Source organism: Neodiprion pinetum, chromosome 6 (assembly GCF_021155775.2).
Source record: "Neodiprion pinetum isolate iyNeoPine1 chromosome 6, iyNeoPine1.2, whole genome shotgun sequence".
Classification (NCBI taxonomy): domain Eukaryota; kingdom Metazoa; phylum Arthropoda; class Insecta; order Hymenoptera; family Diprionidae; genus Neodiprion; species Neodiprion pinetum.
The window spans coordinates 28,187,418-28,207,652 of record NC_060237.1 but is presented as its reverse complement, the minus strand read 5'-3'; the positions used below and the strand labels follow the sequence as shown (position 1 = coordinate 28,207,652).

Below are 20,235 nucleotides of genomic sequence, written 5' to 3'. Positions count from 1 at the left end.
TTTCGCACACCGAAACATTCGGAATTTCGCGCTTTCGGAACTTATCAAATTCGGAATTTCAATTCCGCCCCTTTGAGCCACGCATTCGAGTAATGAATACAGAAATCTATTCGCGCACTCTATCGAATATTGTATAAATAAATGCTTTACATATATACATACGTATGTATACAAAGCATATCAATGGCCATCGATCATGTACGACTACGCGGTTTTACTGCGATGCAGGTAGGAAAATCCCGGGTCACATAAATCGAAACAAACATTTGTACATCGTGAACTCACGTGCGAAACAAATTATTATACATATTTGATAAAAATACGAGAAAAAATATTTTTAAAAAAAATTAAAAAAAATAAAAATAAATAAAAAATTGACAGCAATGTTCATTCGTCGAACAAAAGTATGCGATAAAAGTAAAACTGTTTTTATCTCTAAAAACGATTAAATTGATAAAGCATCGGAAGTTTGGAATTTAATAAATCTATTTTCTGGATACAAGCCAACATTCGTAATAGATTATTTACTCAGGTATATATACAACATGCATATAACGTTATAATATTTTACGGACGTGTTATTGCACCACGTATATATTACGTACGCATATTTACACGGTGATTTCCTTGCGTTACGTTACAGACCTGGTATAAACTGTAATGTATGCACGTGTCGGATTTTTCTTTTTTTTTTTGTCAAATAACATCATCTTCTTCAAGAAGACTGGTTTTTACGTTTGTTAGTTTTTGTTTTCGTGCTTTCGTATCGTACTTCAAGAATTACACGAAATGTTGTAAATTATACAGCATACGGTACATGGTACAATACAGAGAATGAAATTGGAGTTTGTGTAACGCGAAAGAGAGAGAGAGAGAGAGAGAGAGAGAGAGAGAGAAGAAAAGTAGAGAAAAAGAAAGAAAAAAAAAACGAAACGGCGGAGAAGAAATCGAGAAAGACGAATGGCGAAGGTAAGCCGAGAGGAAAGAATGGCCGTCCCAAAATTCCCCAGAGGATCCAATCCTTCGCGTTCCCGCCGAATTCCCCCTCACCTGACCAACCATGGGATACCCATGGTCCCCTATATACGTACGCGTTGGATGGGCAAGACTTATCACCGCGAATATATATATATTCCCCTGAACTCGCGATTGCGGAAAAAAGACAAAATTATGGCCCCGGCATTCGCTGTGTGTGCGTGTGTGTACCAATGATTATATATATATATATACTTATATATATATATAATTATATATGTAGGTCACCGTGTTAACGCGCGGCGTCGACGTCATCGTCAAATATTTACACGCTTAAACAAAAGGCCGAGGAGAAAAAACGACTCCGGAGCGCGGGTTCGTTATCGAGAGAGCGAATAAAAAAATAAAAAAGAACAAAAAAAAAGCAAAGAAGAATAATAATAACTGGAAGAAGGTTCGATAAACTGGATATATCGTTCATATATATATTATATATAGGTGGAGGTATGTACGGAATATTACATGACAAGTTGATCAAGATTCTACGTCGATTTCTCAGATTGGCTTTATCATTTTTTGTATTAAAGTACGTGACGAAAAATGCAATCGCAATTTTTTTCAGAATATTTCAAACCGACGTGTCTGAAGTATGATTTAAAAACTTGAAACGAAAACTCCCACTTTCTAAAATCTGAAATGTATTCAGAAAAATCTTGTAAGATGTGACAAATTTTTTTACAGTGATTGGAAGATGGAGATATCACAACTTCAGAAGATACTGTATAAGAAAAATAAAAGAGAAAAATTATTATTATCGAATCGCATTTTTATTTATATATTAGCACAATACTTTAATAACTTTTATGCTCATTCTTATTCGTTATTCGTCAAAAAAAAATGATGAATCCAATCTGAGAAACATCGACGTGGAATCTTGATCGAAATGTCATGGAATGCCCCGTATACGTAATACTGACTGTGAGTTACCCGATACGCTACAGCGTGAACGTATCCAACATCATCCTGCGTGTGTACAAATCTACGAGTAAATAGAACGCGACGATAAGGATAAATCATTACATATCCCCGATGAGATTGCACGATCCGACGAGATTTGAGGGTGATTGAATGATTGGAGAGAAAGAGTGCAGCGGACTTTGATAAGGGCCTTCGGAAGCTTTCATTTGCCTTTCTGGCGGACAGAAGCTTACCTCCGGTAAAAGGACTCTTAATTGAAAAGGATGGTCTTATTGGAAAATGCGTGTTACCGGTTTAAAGCCCGAAACAAGACTGTTTTTTTTTTTTTTTTGTTTTTTACAATAATAAAGTTGATTGACGCGGCAACTTTGTTAATTTTGTGACGTATGAAAGCTCTTTCATCTACGATGACTGGTAGATCAGAGAGGGTGGCAAAAGGGGTTATTTCATCCCTGATTGTAAATAATTTTTACCCTCACACTTCACAGGATTGAACGAACGATTTCAAAACACGAAGAAAGATGGACAAAGCGGATCTTTTTTTTTCGTATTTCGTATCAATATTCTTCCCTCCGTTTTCCTCAACTGTCTTTTACAAGAATATAAGGAATAAAGAAATAAAAAAGGCAAAATAACACTACGGGGTAACAGAGACGACGTGGAGCAATTTCATTGCATCACTGCAGTTTAAAACTAACAAAAGTATACATATACCTGTATTATATACCCTGGGAGTATGTGTAAGGTAAGTTGTAAGTTCACTTTCATCCGTCTGCCTGACTCCCGCAAAACCCACGCAAAATCTTTGATCCAAAGTAAATCTGAACTAAGCTCGAACGGCCTCGAGGCCATTCTCCAGATTGGTTACTTATTTATATATATATTTCACATATAAATTCAGTTAGTTGGTTATTTAACGTATATAACGCAAGTGATTGCTGAAGAGGTTGGGTTAAAAAGAAAGTAGATGAATAGCAAAAAAAAAAAAAAAACAATCATCAGTTCCAAAGCAACAAAAAATATACGTATGTACAAGGTATACAAGTCAACTTTAGTACGAGTGACTTTTTACCTCTGCTCAGGTACTTCCTGGTTACTTTTCTTTGAGAAAAAAAAAAAAGAATAAAACACGAGCGAATCGATAATCGAGCCAAAATTATGAATGAATAAGATGTCGAGAGTGTTTGTCGAGCGCCAACAATCAGCGGGTGAGGTTTTTAGCAGGGCGAAGGGCTAGGGTTTCGATGCCGCCCGAGGGATGACGACGACGATGATGATGACGGTGGCGGTGATGCACGAGAGTTTGCCGATGGTAGGGAGGGAGTGCAGTGCATGGCTACTCTCTTATTGTTACGGCACACAAGCGAAGAGAGATCGCATAAAGGGTGGACCAGCAGGGAAGTAGGTACGTTTTGTAGACAAATTGTACGCGCATGTGCATCGGGGTTAAAGTGCCGCGGTGCCTTACTCGAGTATCTCGGCGAATGAATTCCAGAAAAGCCCGTCGGGCATGCGGGTCGCGATGTACGTACATAGGTGTAATACTCTTTCGAAACGGCGAGGCGAGCGGGGTGAAGGACGTCCACCCCCCGTCACGCCGGTGGATATTTACCGAGCTTTGTCTCGTCGACGGGTCCAGGTCAAATAAACCACGCTACTAATTGCTGGTGCCTGGAAACACGCTGCAAGGGTGAAACAAGGAGCGGAAATCGAAACAACAACGCTGAAAACTCGTCGAAATTTAACCCCTTCATTTTTCAATAGTTGTACAATGCGTAAATATCTAAAAGCTCGACGTTGATTTGGTCGAAACAAGATTGCTTTTTGGTCACGTTTTTTTCTTTTTTTTCTTCCTCTTTACTTTTATTCTAACTAAAAGGTCGTACATTGCGTACGTTGTTTGAAAATACAAGTAGGTATAAAAGATACAGGAACTGGAGAGAACAGTTTGCGCTCGTGGACGACGCTTCGTTTCAAATCGTTTCGGAAATTCATGAAAATCTAGTCGATTCGTTCGGTTTCACTCTGGGACATTGGTAGTTTCATTAAAAATAATATTATTTCGTACAAATGTATAGTAAGAGTGGATTTTAACCATTTAATATCGATCTGAAATGAAGAAATTCTTTATAATTCCTGTAATTTCTTATTGCAAGTAAAATAAAAATTTGATAAATTCAATCCGTTCGATAACATCTCGTAATCAGAATAACAAATATCGTTTATCGAATTTCTGCTCACCTAATACAAAAAAAAAAAACACCTCTTTAAATCAAAGTCATGGAAACTTTTCAAACGAACATTGTTTAGAAACATATTTCTATTTCCGGTTAGAAATCTAAAATTCTGGTACAAGGTAGCTAATATTTCGAGCTTGCACAACATTTTTATGCAACACTATTCGACGAGGTGTTGTTTCCGTTTTGTTTTTTTTTAACTCGCCATTATTATTATTATTATCAATTGTTTTTACGGCTCGCGTGCGTTTCACTTGTAATAACCGTCGACTGTGAATTGGGACGCTCCGGATGTATTTGTGACCGTTGCTCCGCCCCCCCCGTCACTTGGCGTCGCCGATGGAATCGATGAATAAATAATCTAATAAACGCAGAAACGACCCGCAGATCGGCAATCGTGTTTGACGGAATACGACCAGGCATCACAATCATTACATCCACCTAAACCTACAAATATACTATGTATAAAAAAGGAATCTTACAGGTAATTCGAAAGAACGCGATTGGAGCGAAATTCCAGGCAAGTAAAACGAGGGAAAAAACTGAAATTAAGTAAAAAAAAAAAAAAAAGACATGTTTTATCGCTAGGTAACTGTGAAAGTTTACGAGTGAAATTTTGTCTTCACCATTACACGTGTCATGTTTATATACATATTATTGGCCTATCGGACTATTGCAACACGTATGCACGTGTACAAGATCTTAATTGACAATTTGCGTATCCAAGAATTTTATTAGCAAATTTACAGAAAATTACCTATTGATATTGACTAGCGCACGGTCGATGCAACAAGGAGTATCGCAGTGCTTCTCTCTTCAACGCTACCGTTGTCAATAATTTTTTGTTCGACATTTTTTTCTCTTCCACTTTCGCAAACCTCTCGCGAATGGCGAAATCGTTTCGGTTTGAAAAACATGGCGATATTTCTCAATTTTACGATTGTCTCCGATTCGTTAAACCGTACAATAAAGTAAGCGAATTCTTATATTTCGATTATTAAATTACTTAAAAGTCATTCTAAAAGTGCAAGGTAATATGATTTTTCCCAATATTTCGTTACGTCAAGGCTTACTTAACTTCCAACTTCGCGTCGAATGATAAATTTTTACACTCAACCGTCACGACGATTCAGATTGTAACGTACCCGCGTAAGATAAGAATACATTTTTCGCGTATATCGAATTTGGTGAACAAAAATGAACAGAAAAGGGGGGGGGGGGGGGGGGAAAGGATTAATTCTAGATAAGTCATCGACGGACGGTTGATTGATGCGATGCTGCAGGAGAATCCGGATTGGCAGGTGACTGGTTCACGTTCTCGTGTGACGAACGGCGGCTAATGACGCGAGTCGTAGCTTTTTTACCCCAATTTTTTATTCATTTTTTTTTTTTTATCCATTCGCATGTAATCTACGGAAACGAACACGAGGCAGGGAGAAGAATTGAAAAATAAAAAAGGAAAAAGTACTCACACGCAACGATGAGAACGGTATACTTGCCGACTGTTGAAATTTTGTAAACGTCGGGTGAAAATTATTCGCAGTGCATGGAACGATAATTCGTACTCACCAATCGAGTTTCGAGTGTTAATTACATTTATACACACGTGTACAACATTTATACTTCGGGTGGCATGCGTGCAGAACAATCGAACGTGTTAAGAGAAAAGCAAACCTGCACGGCGGTGCAACTGCGTGTGATTTGGAGAAAACGACGGAGGCTAGGCGTTACTGTCGTATTTAAACGGTACGAAGAGGAAAAGCACACAGGTGAGCGAGTTGTGCGGCAATGTAATTACGATCGGTTAAAATTAGTTCGACACACACCGATTTGCCTGGCGCAACGCGACGTTGTTGCAGCTGTAACGCTAAGAAATATGGTAAAAAGGTCGCGCCACTCTTCTGCAATTTGCGTAAATTTCGCAACTCGGTTGTTACAATGCCTATAAGCGACACGTAACGCGGGTTGAAGACGATAATTTTATCTCCGTTACCGGGGATCTTATGGCTGTTCTTACACAACCGAGGCTCGGGCATGCCGATGCGGGTGAGAATCGGCGGGGTAATTATCGAGTGTGCGTGCGCGTGTATTGCGAGGATTCACCGCGTGATCTGCGATTCTACGAGGCTGCAGCCGAAGGAATTCTACGGACGACTCGTCACACCTGATCGATATTTATGTGGGTAAATGTAACGGCGATATTCCTTGGGATTTCCCTGATTTTCAGAGACCGTTTCGGGGCGGGATTGAAATTACGAATTTGAAAAGTTACCTACACCGTGTGAGTATATTCGTAGTTTTAGGAAATTTCAGTTTTTAGAATCTCGAAACTTTGTCGTTTCTTCAAAGTTTCGTTTCTTTACTACAAGTTTCGCCACCAAATGAAACGTGAAATGTGAAAATGAAAAAATTATTCGTTCTATAAACGAATCAAACAAATTAACATTTAATTTTTCGTTAATTTTCATTAATAAGAGTGAAATCATTTTTACAAACAAAACAGAAATATCTTTCCAATATTTCCCCGAGTTTTCTCAGAGCTCAAAAATTCCCTGATTTTCGGATCACGTATGTTTCAAAGCTCTCCGGTGCTCTCGGGAACAAATATCTCAAATCAAATATGGCCGCGACGGGTTTTCGGGATTATCCGAACTCCGTTGGTGCTAATTTGACGGGTGACATGCTGCAGCCATGAAAGTAAAAAGAATAAGAGAGAAACACGTTGCAAAACGGAATTGCGAGCTGAAATATATATATATATATATATATATATACAATGTGTATACATATATATATATATATTTTTTTTTTTCGCATTTTCTTCTTCTTCTTTTTCTCCCGGCTGAGGTCTAATCCCCGGCAAATTAACCGCCTGTGTTGTTTGGCAGTTGTAAAGCTGCGGCTGGGCTAAATATGCACGGGTAGAAAAGAATAGAACGATGGTAATAAAAAGGGGATTAAATAGCCGAAATTTCTCGTCGTCTTCTTCTTCGTTAAACCAATTCGCGCAAAGTAAAATCGTTGCAACATCAGCCGAGAGCTTAAATCCTGAGACCTAGTTTTTCCTGAGACTTTCCCAGTTCTAGTAAGTTACTAAAACCTGAATCGTTCAGCTTATTAAATTGAATTGAATAAAAACTGAATTGTATGAAAAAAAAAAAAAAAAACGTCAGTTCAAGCCAATTTGTTTTCTCGACGAAAAAAAGTAAGCTTGTTACTTCAAAAAATCATTTCTAATTCCCATGACAGAAAACTGATATTTTCAGCTATTTCCGCGACCAAATAAAAAATCCTCCGACAATTCCAGGCTTTCCGTGAGGCCGTTTGAATACCCTGTTTTATTCACCTTAGATACGACACGAAACTCACCCTCAAGTAGACGATCTTAACATCGCACGGATTATCCGCGTTTCAACCTTACGACTAGACTGTGACAATCCACCAGATATTCAACTCACCTAACAAAATAAACCCGCGGCACGAATTAAATCTCTCAACAGCATCCAGACTCCGAATATTTCCTGAGATAATAACGATGCTTGTGTATTTGCTTATACACGGATTCCGAGTGCGCACACTGTTAAGTACATTCGACTTGATTTTACGTCCAATGAAACTGGAAAGCGTATTAACCCAGTTCTCAAACTGGTTGTCAAAATATTATCACACCTAGAGAGTCTAGAGGCTTGCAAATATCTACTCGAAGAAAACTTTTTGCTTCGACTGTTGTTTTTTTATTTTTTATTTTTTTTTATTTTTTTTTCTCATTTTTTATTTGTTCACAAAATCAACCGGCATACACGAATTTTTGTTACTTAATTGACACTTGAGGAGAGTCGAAAGAAAAGATACAAGAAAAAAAAAAAAAAACGCAGCCCCAAAACATCGAACTTGCATAACTTCACCACTACAGTTTCCTTTACGATAAATATAATCTGCACGATTCTCATTCATCAATCGTATTACATACTGTATATATTGTAGGTAGGTAGGTGAATATCAACACCCACTTCATAACGTAATTTCACTCGCGAGTCGCGGTGAAATCTCGCTTAAAAATAGTGAAATAAAACCGCGGTTCGCGACAAAGCGATAAATCCTAGACGATTCTACGCAACGCCGTTCACCGTAGTTGAATTTCGACAGCTAACAATTGCGTGGTGCGCACAATGTTCGTTCGGGATCACTTGCGCGAAGTGGCTTTGCCGGTGAGTCCGTCAATCACGATTAAATGCGTATAATTATTACACGCAACGACACATTTGGGCATCGACGTTACCGTCAAGATTGTTGAAATTGACGCTCCGAAAGGTAGAACTTACAAACCGACTTATAAAGTAAACAACGGTTAAAGCACGGGGAATTTCTCATTGTGTTTGAAAGAAATTTCTGCAACTGTCCAAACTCTGAAACACTACCCTGAATTTTTCCAAATTTTTTATGCAACTGTTTGATTATTTACAAATAATTTTGAGAGTGATTTTGATAAGGACGTTTTTTAAAATTCTTGAAAAATTCTCAGACGCTGTATTTTTCATTCCAAACATTTCAAGACCGGGCCCATAACGAACCAATTTTTTCCAAGCACTTTTTTTCAGCACTTTCATATTTTTCGTAAACTGAAACATTGTTTGAACGGTATGAAAATACCCAAAAAATTCTCAAAACATTGCTAGCCCAGTTCCATTACGGAGCAATTATAGTCTACTTTTTGTAACATTCAACTTTTTTCATCAACTTCATAATGAAACCAGTCTAAAAATGTTTTAAGTAAAAAATAAAAGATGAAGAATTTTTTGGGGTTTTACAAACCGTTTGAATAATGTTTCAGTTGGTGAAAATTTTTTCTTTAAACAGAAAAAAATTGGCCCGTAACAGGCCGATCTTGAAATGTTTGTAAAAGAAAATCCAGGTTTTGAGAATTTTGAAAAAGGTCCTTGTCAAAATCACTCTGAATATTTATAAACAATTCCCCGGTTCTATGGAAAATCTGAAAAAATTCAGGATACTGTCCGAGAGTTGAGAAAATCGCAAAAAAATATTTGAACCAAAATCAAAAATGGTTCAGGGTCCAACGTTGGTTGGGTTCGTATGGAATTCCCCATATGTGTGTTCGTGTTGTTTCTAACAGGCGGTGTTCGACTCTGCGACAAATTTTCCGAGTGTTAGTGAAAGTGTGCGATATCCATCTACCCTTTTGGTACGAACACGCGTTTTATTATTTATTTATGTGCAGGGTATACCATATACGCCAATCTATGTCTCACGTGCAGGCACGTTATATTATGCTGTACATATTATCCTCCGCATACAGCGTATGTACGTATGCGTGTGTGTACTTTACACGGCAGCCACGTGTCTGTCCGCATCTGCTGCTGTTGCTGCGCTGCTCGCCTTTATTACGTATGTATGTATGTATGTAGAAGGTGTATGGTAAGTAGTTGCATAATGCAGGCAGTGAGCGTTGTTGAAAAAAATTCGTTGGCTTGTTTTTAAAGCGTAGACATTAAAATTTATTCTAAATCTTGCAGACTCGTTTCTTTGATTCCGCGATTGATTTTTTTCAACTAATCTTCACGCATGCGGATACTTTGACAGTTTCATGATCCGCGAGTAAACTGCGAAAAGTACCTACAAATATATCGCAGTCAAATTTTGTATTCGATGCGCGTTCGAAAATGCAAGCTATACGAATTGCGTATGCGTAACCGCGTTTAAAAAAAAAAAAAAATGTCAAACAAACTTCATACCCGTGACAATTTTCGGACGACGGTTCGTTTCTGATGCATGCAATGCAGAAATGCGAGGACTCGGGAATTGGGTATTGTATATTTAACACTGGAAATTGTTTCAAACAATACGACATTTGTCACGTGCAACTCCTCCGTGTGCCCAAACGTACGAATACGTACCAACGCAACTTCACGCGCAAGGCGTGAAGCTAATCGGAGAGTAAATATCACACCTCAACCTCCATCCACGAATCCGTCAGTTCGTCAATACCTACGTCCACTTTTGCATTTGATTAATTAACTAAAAATGAGGATCCAGCTTTCAATTGGGGTAAAGTGTGCCAGTTACCGACGCACGTTCGGACTCAATTATCGACCCTCCTATTTTCCAGAAATTTATTTGACGGTAATTTTATAACCAAGGATCGAACGAGACACGACCAAAAAAGGTCGAAGACGCGGAGAGAGTCGCGGAGCCGTTTTCAGGCTGTGCGTCTCGATTGTCCGCCCGTACCGTTTACCCGTACTACTAATATGTGCCTGACAAAGTTACAAACGCCCGTGTGATACATTATGCATTCGCTGTACGTGCACCCAGGCCGTATCGACGTATCAAACACTTTCCTTTTCACCTTAATCGGACACGGTTCAACGAACTAAAAATTTACTAGCTTGACGTAGAAAAAGTTTCAATTCCGGTTCTATTTCCTCCCTCGTTTGTCGTGCCTGGATTAATTTGTACAAGCAGGATCGTTGCGAGCAATTTTTTAAACGTAATTAGGGACCGAAGGCACTCGGATCACGATTTCAGATAAAGAAGCGAGCCTCGCTCGACCGATTCCTCCGTTTCATAATGCAACGCGAAATTCTACCTGTACCATGCCCTGAAAAAGGAGATGGGAAATAGACGAAGAAATGACGAGAAAAAAAATAAATCAAATAAATAAAAAAATAAGAAAAGTAAAACGATCGATAGGAAAAACGGATCGCTTTTAATCGTGAAATTGTAAGGAAAGCACGAGAGACCAAAAACTAACGGCTTGTCGAAGGCGCCGCCATGGTCGGGGGTGCGGAAGTATATCGACTCCGAGGGTGGTGCTGGAGTAACACGCCAGAGGGAAGCAGCCCTGCCTTTCCTGCAAACAAGAGTGCCGAGCTTCACGGGTTCACCTACATTGATATCAACGATTGTGCTTTAAGCTTACGTGCTGAATATACGTGCATTTAACGATGCGAGCCTTACGTTGCGTGATCGAGAATTGATTCTGACCGTGTGGTAAAGAAAAAGAAACAGAAAAAAGCACGCTCTGTGCTGTAAAAACATAGTCTTATGTACCAAAAGTTCGAAAATATCTTACGGGTCAACCCTTTCGGTCACACATTTTCGAGTCAATATTTTTGCACGAGTTATCTTAGTCGGGGATTTTTTGGGTCGCTGATTACGAATCTGAAATCCAAATTTGGTCATTTTTAAACACGATATGGCGGATTTAAAATCAAAAAAACTATCGAATTTCGATGATTGTGGACAAAACTTGTTACTCGAGGGTATTTTGGTGTTGTACGAAGTAACAAAGATCATTTGAAGTTGTGAATAAACTTTGGTAAGACTAGAGCACGGTAATTTTTTAGGAGAGACGATAAGCATCCAACTGTGACTTCAAAGGGTTAAAAAGTGCTCCGTTTTCTTCTCAGTTACATATCTGTAACTTTGAAATCGATTCAAGATCCGTAAGAATGTCAAGATGAGTAACCAAGCGATCGATAGAATATTAAATACAGGGTGGCCGCACAAAAATTTTTGGGAAAAAAATTCCATTACGTTTCCGGGTTTTTTCCCTGACATTTTCCCAGTTCTAGTAAGTCACTCAAACCTAAATGGTTCAGCTTATTGACTCTGTATTCGATTAAAATTCAATTCGAATTGAATAAAAACTGTAAAGTATTTTAAAAAAAAGTCAGTTTAAGCCAATTTGTTTTCTCGAAGAAAAAAACGTAACCTAGTTACCTGAAAAAAACATTTCTAATTCCCACGACAGAAAACTAACATTTTCAGTTCTTTCCATGACCAAACTAGAAATCTCTTGAAAATTCCAAGTTTTCCACGACCCTTTTTAAATACCCTGACATTTCAAGGTTTTCCCGGTGTGTAGCCACCCTCTAAGCACCTGCAGACTTTCGTATTCCTGAAAATTTTCAAAACTTTCCAAGATTTGCATTAAACGAACCCTGCAGAATTAGAAGGACGACAAGGAGTACACAGAGAAGCGAAACCGTGTTAAACTTGCGATTAGAGAGATAATATGATTACAAACGTGAGTGCGTGTTTTTGCACATATGTTGGCACGCCTGCTGTGTGTGCGTTTAGGTAAATGCGGAACGGGATTAATCGCGATCGCCGCAGGGGTCCAATTAGCGGAATGACGGCGAGTACATCGCCTAGTTTCAAAGGATGCGAAACCGGCGCGATAAAGCTTCCCATAATTCCATTCTAAAACAACCTCCGTTTGCATCCCCGTTTTTCGCCATAAAAATAGCAAAAATATCAAACTCGAAATTTTTCTCCCTGTAGTTACAATAAAAAGTGTCGCTCGAATCTCTCGCACGATGCGATTCAGGAAGAACCCGATGATTCTCGGCTTTCCTCGTCTTCTCTCGGCTATCCTCGGCCGCTTCGATCGCGTTCGTAAACCACCCCGAACGCCCGCAGCTTTTGGACCTCGAAAGCTGGTAAGATTATTTTATTTTTCTCTCTCTCTCTCTCTCTCTGTCTTTCTTGGTTTTCTCCTCGGCGTTAAAAGACAGATTTTTGTAAAATTTTTCATTACGCGAAACGTCGCTTGCAATCTTCAATTTTTATTATCATTATTTACTTCTTTTAATCTCCCCGGTAGAATATGCGGAGAAAGTGAAAGAGACTGAGAGAGATGGGGAGGGGGGAGAGGAGAGGAAATAATCTTCTTCAAACTGTAGGTATATGTACAGGTACGTGTGTAAACGGGTGAGGTGAAAATCGTTGAAAAATCTCTCTGCTGCAGACGTGGTGTGAGAAAGAAAAATTTACCCCTGTGCTTGTCGTGGTTGTTGTTGTTGTTGTGCGTGGGAGGCGGCAGGTGCATAATGCATTCGTGGAGTCGCATCGAGGAACAGCAGTGGAGTCGGGAAGGCAAGTGACAAAGAAAACGTGGGAACAATACGTTATATACACGTAGTAGTACAGGTATAGTTGGTACGAAAGTAATTTCGAAAAACATGGCGCAGTGACGAATAATTCAGAGGATGGTAGACGCGTATCTCCCGGTAATACAACAGCTGTGACACGTACAGTATCCGTCAACCGCGATGCTGCGTCTGCACCGAGAGGTATAAAAATATAAATTCAGGAACAAGGATAATTTGCCGAAAACAATTTGACATTTTTTAACAAGGTATGAAACAATACCGATATCGGTATAATATGTACTTAAACGGAAATCCTTTCGATACCGATATTCGAATTTGATTGAATTTTTTCTTTACGAAAATAAAGGAAATCAAATTCTTCAATACCAACGAGGAAGTAACGCGACGATTTTGAATGCCGTTGAGATACATCTGAGTACGTCTGTCTTTGAAGAATTTAGGTATAATTTCAAACAGATGAAACAAAATTAATCGGTAATTCTATACTCAGGAGTTCGATCCTCGAGTGAAATGAAAGAATCTCGCATTCCGGAATGAAACGTGTCGCGAAATTCCGTAAAGAAAATGGCAATCGGCATAATTCGATGAAATGCAGCTATTTGTAATAATAAGACTAATATTTATAATGATAATAATATTCTTAGTCTAATCGCTAGGAATCGTTAGAGGGATGTGAGTTTTTGATCCTCGGATAGGAACGCCGAACCGAATACGAAGCGATGCATCAAAGGTGCGGGAATCTAAGGATTGGGGTCGTCGAAGTTATGCAGGTTTTTAAAAAAAAGAACTCCGAAAAGGACGAAGATATTCGAGCAACTGTGTAACTGCAGAAATGAAATTCGAAGTAACGAGTTTTTGATCCTGCACAGGCATAGAACCCCACCTGAAATCACCGTCAACGTTTCGAATGTTGAGTAAGGATTCGGCTCAGGGAATCGGAGCTTCTGAAACACGCGTGTACCACAATTTTCAAAAGAAAAAGGAATAACCTGAACATTTAACGTTCCCATGTATTAACTTGACGGTTTGAAATACTGCATAGCCGTCAGGAAAAGCATGAAAGTATTTCACTTTACCACATCTACAGATATTCGTATGAAACTTTTGTACAAAGTACTCGTATAATAACAATTCATCTCGTTTTAGAACTCGCTGAATTGGAAATGAGGGTTAAAGTTCGTATAATAGTATAATACGAAAAAGCTTTGGTGTTGTTTGCGGTTGAAAAACTCAGAGCGACAAATTCGTTGACCATGAGCTTGAAATAATTGAGAAACGAGATTTGTGCTTGGATAAAATCGTAACGAGATGACATCAGGCTCGACCACCTGTCCACTTCCGGTCGTCAAAAATCCCGCGCGCATTATAGCTTTGGGGAAGGATATTCGGGGCTGCACGAGGAGTTGTATAACGGTATATAATAAAGGTATACACAATACCGAAGAGTCTTTACATTCGCGAGAACAAAAAGCTCTTCGAAAGCATTGTGAGAAGGGCTTGTACCTATATTGCATACATAGGTATACATCGGTGAGTGGACGAAGGGTGCCGGGAACGGTTTCGAGGGAAGTTTCCACTGCGGCCATCTTGCCAGAGAAGTGTCGGAAAGGGACGACACTTGTCGCGGAGCTTATACTAGGTCAAAAGTCTCGGAAAATACACCGTCGACGAAGAACCTCGGGAAAGAGGATGAGGATGAGGAGGAGGAGGAAGATGAGGAGGACGGAGGTTCGTGCTCAAGGCTTGACAGACGGCCCGAAGCATAAAGGAGATGCTGAAAAGGCGCGTTTCTTCATCTTCACCATCACGTCGTCGTCATCGTCATCGTCACTACCACCTTCGTTCCTTTCTTTCTTTCTTTCTTTCTTTCCTTTATTCGAGAATTGAAATCAATCCGCGGTACTTGTCGCCACGCGGTGTTGAATTTTCGATAGAGGCGGTTTCTGTGCTTAATTTTTTTTTTTCTCTCTTATTTTATTTTCTTCTTCTTCTTTTTCTTCTTCTTCTTCTTCTTCTTCACTCCGCAACAAATCAGATCGCGAAATTCGTTGAAAGAAACTTTACACCGTCACTCGAGAATCGTATACCCCCCAGCTGCTCGAATGACGGAGAGGGGGAAGGGTGGGGGGAGGGGTCCACAACCCTCTTCGAGATGTAATTCAAGTATAATATTATATAACCAGTGTATAATACATATGGAGTTTAACTTTGATTAACAGTATGTATATAATATCATTTGTCTCGGGAAGAATAAATTTGATTTGAAAAAGTTGGATCGAATAGATTATTATAAATGCAAGCTGCCACCCAATGTTAGGTATAATAATGATGTAACGAAACGTTGGAAAATTTGTGCAAAAACGAATGATACGTGATACACAAGTTGTACCTTGAGACGTGATATTGTATATTCGTACCGTTAATTTGGATACGTGGGAGTAAAATTATATCGTATAGTCGTGCGAGGGGAATAAAATTGGACGAAAAAAAAAAAATACCCGACATTTAATTGTTGATCAAGTTTCTGCATTTTTTCACTTGACGTAATGAAAATTGTGCCTACCACGATGGAAAATTCAAGCCGGCTTAGAATTCGTTGTACAACATGTGTTTAATACGATATTCAGAGGCTGGAACTGTAGGAATTGTTTCAACAAATTGTTTCATCCTTATATATAATATGTATAACACGTGCTATGCTTTGAAATGTAGAGTGTGTATGTGTATATATAATATAAAGCATGCAATTAAAGTGAAGAAAAAGTTATGAAATTGTATGCGAGATGAAAAAAAAAAAAAAAAAATTATATGAAAATTGTTTCCAACTAATGACGAAATCCTATTCCCGCAAGCATTCCGCTGCAACGAGTTTTCCCATGTCACGTATATCCAATATTAGGGTGTCCGTTACTTTGGTCATTTTAAAACTTTCTCCATTACCTCAAAAAAAGTATGTTCATCAAGCATTTAAACATTGTTCTCGAACATCAAATTAATTTTTTCGGTCCATTTTAGTTTATGAGATAAAAAAAAAGCAATCGAAGAATATCGAAGATTTCAATGTACGTATGTCACGTTTAAAATTTCAATCGCTGAACGAATATCATCCGAAATTTTTTTTTTTTTTTTTTTTTTTATGACGGGGGGGGGGTTAATCGAAAAATTCCGGAACGACGGTTAAACCCGAATATCTAACTAACGAATATACATATAACGTTATAACTCACACGAGCTAGCGATAATAATTATATTATACATTAATACGTGGTCAAATTGAGGTGAGTCGTTATTTTTAATTGCAGAAATGAATGAATCACGGAACTCAGTGTAATATTATAAGCCGCCCGATTATATAAAGTGTGTGTTATATGTATACGCGCACGTGTGTGTGTGTGTGTGTGTGTGTATATACACGTTATAATTGCGAGGTACAATAAAGGCGCCGGTCGGCGAACTTGAAAGAATATTGCCGAATAATAATTTTTATCTTAAACTGAATGACTCGTGGTATGATAATAAGAATTAAAAAAAATAAATAAATAAGTAAATAAAAAGAATAAGGAGGAGAATGAAAGAGGAGTAAAAACAAAAGAGCAAGGTTATAATAAAGAAAAAAATCTGCTATGTAATAATATATAAAGAGAGGCGAGAGCGTCTGAGGAGTTTCCTATTCTTTTCTGTACACCTATAATAAACCGTGCTTTCTTGCGGTTTCAGCAATTTTCTTCGTTTCACCGCGGACAATGTGTTCCTGACGGACAAAGCCGCTGCTGCATCCCTCCCGTACCGTCGACCACCAACCAACCGTTCGCTGGTACACCGATATACAACAATAAACGTGGGGAAAAGGGTTGGAAGCTTGCGGATCTATCGCGTATACGCACACTGGGGTGGTCCTTGTTCAGGGTGTTGGTGAATTTTTTCCGCCCTGCCCCTCCCGAATCGTCTGTAAATAATTTTAAAAAAAAATTGCCTAATTTTATCACATTTTTATCTCAAAGTTTCTTATGGGAATAACACGGAGAAAACATTTTCCTCACAATCGGTATGTATTTTAATGCAAGGGTAACAATTTTTCGGAAACTCTGTAATCGCGAGGTTTTACCGGACGTTAGTGGTGATGTCTGAGAAAAAAATTCACATCATCGTACCAGACAATTTAGACGAATTGAACACCCTTGGAATCGAACTTTTTTTAAAATTTTTTTAGAGGAAGTGGAATTTGTCGAAAAAAAATTGGTCGGTACGACGATGTGAATTTTTTTTTTTCAAATGGTACCACTAACGTCCGCTAAAACCTCGGAGTTGTAGATATTTTGGAACGTTATTACTCTTACAATAAAATATATACCGAGAAGAACAATTTTTCTCCATAATTTTTCCATGAGAAACTTTGATCACAAAACGGACTATCTTAGAGTTGACGTAAAAATACGAAAAAAAGTTAGGCAACTCTTTTTCAATAATTTGATGTTGATTTAGAGGATGGGGTGGAAAAAATTCGCCAACACCCAAAACAAGGAACATTCGTACTAGGTCGGAAAGGAGTGCAAAACGACTGATTTCACCCTTTGTAAAAATGTAAACGAGCAAAACAAAACAGAATATTGAAAAACCAGTACGTAATTCTCAAGTTTCGGATATATCAAAAAAAAAAGAAAAGCACAAACAAGATATTTGACAACGAAAAAAAAAAAAATTTGATAATTCCGCAGCGTGGATACAAAAGTCTGAGAGTCGATCTCAGATTCCGAAACTTGGAAAAGCTCCCCACAACTACGGGTACAAGTAATTATGAGGTTGATTCTGTGGGTGCAAACCTCCCCATCCCTGATTTTTATTCCCACGTTGTTATTTCCGCGTAAGCACGTTGAGTGCGAGCGGTGCTTCACAGGGAGCTTTTCTTGGTTTCTTTATCGTCGGCGTAGGAGAAACTGCAGGCCGAAAAACTACGTATAAGATGACGTTGTTTTTGCCAAAAGAAGAGAATTCCCGACTCGAAGGAAACGAATAAAAATTAAAAACATGCATCGTTTTCATCTCGATATAATCGTCAATCCATGAATTGAGTCTGAATAAAAGCTTTACCTTCGAGAAGCTCGAAGCTGTGATATAAATAATAAACGTCCATTCGTACCTACGCGTCGTATTGTATTGCATGTATCGTTACAAAGGGTGAAACCACCCGTTTTTTTTCTTAAATTATTAACCACCCCCCCCCCCCCCCCCCTTCCCTTCTGATCTAGTAGTCGTCGATAGATATAAAAGATGAATGAGGTTTCCACGTCAACCCGCAATGTTTATTACAATAAAAATCTTGTTTTACACTTAAAACTGTAAACAGCTAATTTATTTTCGCTTGTCTGATTTCCTCCTTCCGTTCGCAGAACTTTATTATTTTTTCAGCAACTCCCTAGAGAGTTACGGTACATAATCCATAACGCATAGAAAGAAATCAACGAAAATCATCTACACGTAATTTATGATCGTTGCGTCAATGTGTTCGGAATAACCAATCTGTAGATAGGCATAAACCAATACGTAGTTTTATATTATAGGTACTTTTGTATCCGTGGCGCGTGATTTATTGGGTTTATATACCAGCGAGGATATATTATTTCGTCCTGTTTCGATCTAACGGCCGGTTGGCGTTTTTTCACGAGATTGAAGTTAGTAAGGTTACTTTAACGGCGAATGTTTGGGAAAAATCGTTGCTTCGATCCTCAGGATTGTCCGAAATTGAAAAAAAGAAAAACTACATCTTTGTTTAACGTTACTAACTTCAGCCTTGTCTTCTCTCGTCGTCACAGTTTTGTATATTTATATCACACACGCGATACACGTCGCATGTATAAATGTTCACGTGGATGATAATCAAGACGCACTCACCCTTGAGATGATCGGGGGTGTCGGCTGCTCCTGCGCGCATTATGTCGCTGAGGTAATGCTCCAGGGTCCGCATGCTGTCCAAGGGCGAATTTCCGTTCGCCGTCATTCGGTCCTGAAACAAGATTAAACCGTCGTGTTTAATAACGCGTCAGATCGACGGTCACGTCAGCATGAATTACAAGCTTCTTGCAGTAATTGGCTCGAATTTAATAACGAACACAGCATCGGATTATCAGAAGTACGCGATTTTTTAGCTTATGTTACGTCAGGGTGGTCTTTAATATGGTTGTTTCTTTTTTTGCCAATTTTTATAATCCCAGGGACGAATTGATGAAAACAAAATTCAATTTTTGCAGAAAATTGAACGCTCTTAAAACAAACGTTTGATTTACGTAAAATTATCGTTCCGTCAAGCGTTATTAGCTACGAAATAAACAACTGTATCGTAAAATATACTACATTGTATTTGCCATTACATTGAATTATAAAATTTCAAAGAGCTAAAATAAATAAAAATCCCACGTTGTTTCCACAAGATACTTCGATCACAAAGTATCCAAGAAAAAAAAAAAGATATATTACAGTTGATATACAGCTCAAATTTTCACGGAATCTTTTTTTTTTTTCATTAATTTGAAAGCGTTTAAGCCCCTGAGAGCATAAGAATTAAAAAACAACCCTATTAAGTACCACCCTAATGTTACGTAATTTTCTGCGGCAAAATTATCGCTAAGGGATAAAAAAGATAATTCGACGATGCTGATATAACGGACGTTTTTATCAATCTTCTAAGCTTGCGGCGATTTTCGTAATGATGCAAAGCGCAACGTCCGCAAAGACGGGCTTTCATCTCGCTTTCAAAATTTCAGCCCTCGCAACCACGAACTGGAAATTACTGGAAATTACTTCAGGCACTCTTTGAATAGGTAAGAGAATACAACGCTGAGAAAAATTTCATTTGTTACAGTAACTAGAAAAATTCAGTAAAACAGGCATCGTTAAAAAAACTGTTTGAATATCGTTCGTATTACGAAAAACGAGGTACGCCTAACCATTTTGCGCTATCGTCGATCCTTTTTTGATAATCGAAACGCAAAATCAGTTTCTGAGGTATACCCTACTTTTTTAGTTAAACAAGGCTTTAACGTCAATTTATTCTTGCACAAGCGTTAAATTTTCGCAACAGTTGCAAGAAAATCTAGCAACAGTGATCGTAATGAGAAAGAATAGTAACGGATACC

The 20,235-nt window shown here is 38.5% G+C and overlaps 1 protein-coding gene across 6 annotated transcripts in view; it reads right to left on the bottom strand.

Annotated features, from left to right (window-relative positions):
• Positions 1 to 20,235, bottom strand: part of orb2 — a 133,433-nt gene that overhangs the window by 80,863 nt on the left and 32,335 nt on the right. For all 6 annotated transcript variants that reach the window (XM_069136910.1, XM_069136913.1, XM_069136914.1 and 3 more), the window contains one exon: positions 18,995 to 19,106. In XM_069136910.1, coding sequence (XP_068993011.1) covers positions 18,995 to 19,106 — 112 coding nt within the window. The remainder of the gene's footprint in view (positions 1 to 18,994; positions 19,107 to 20,235) is intronic.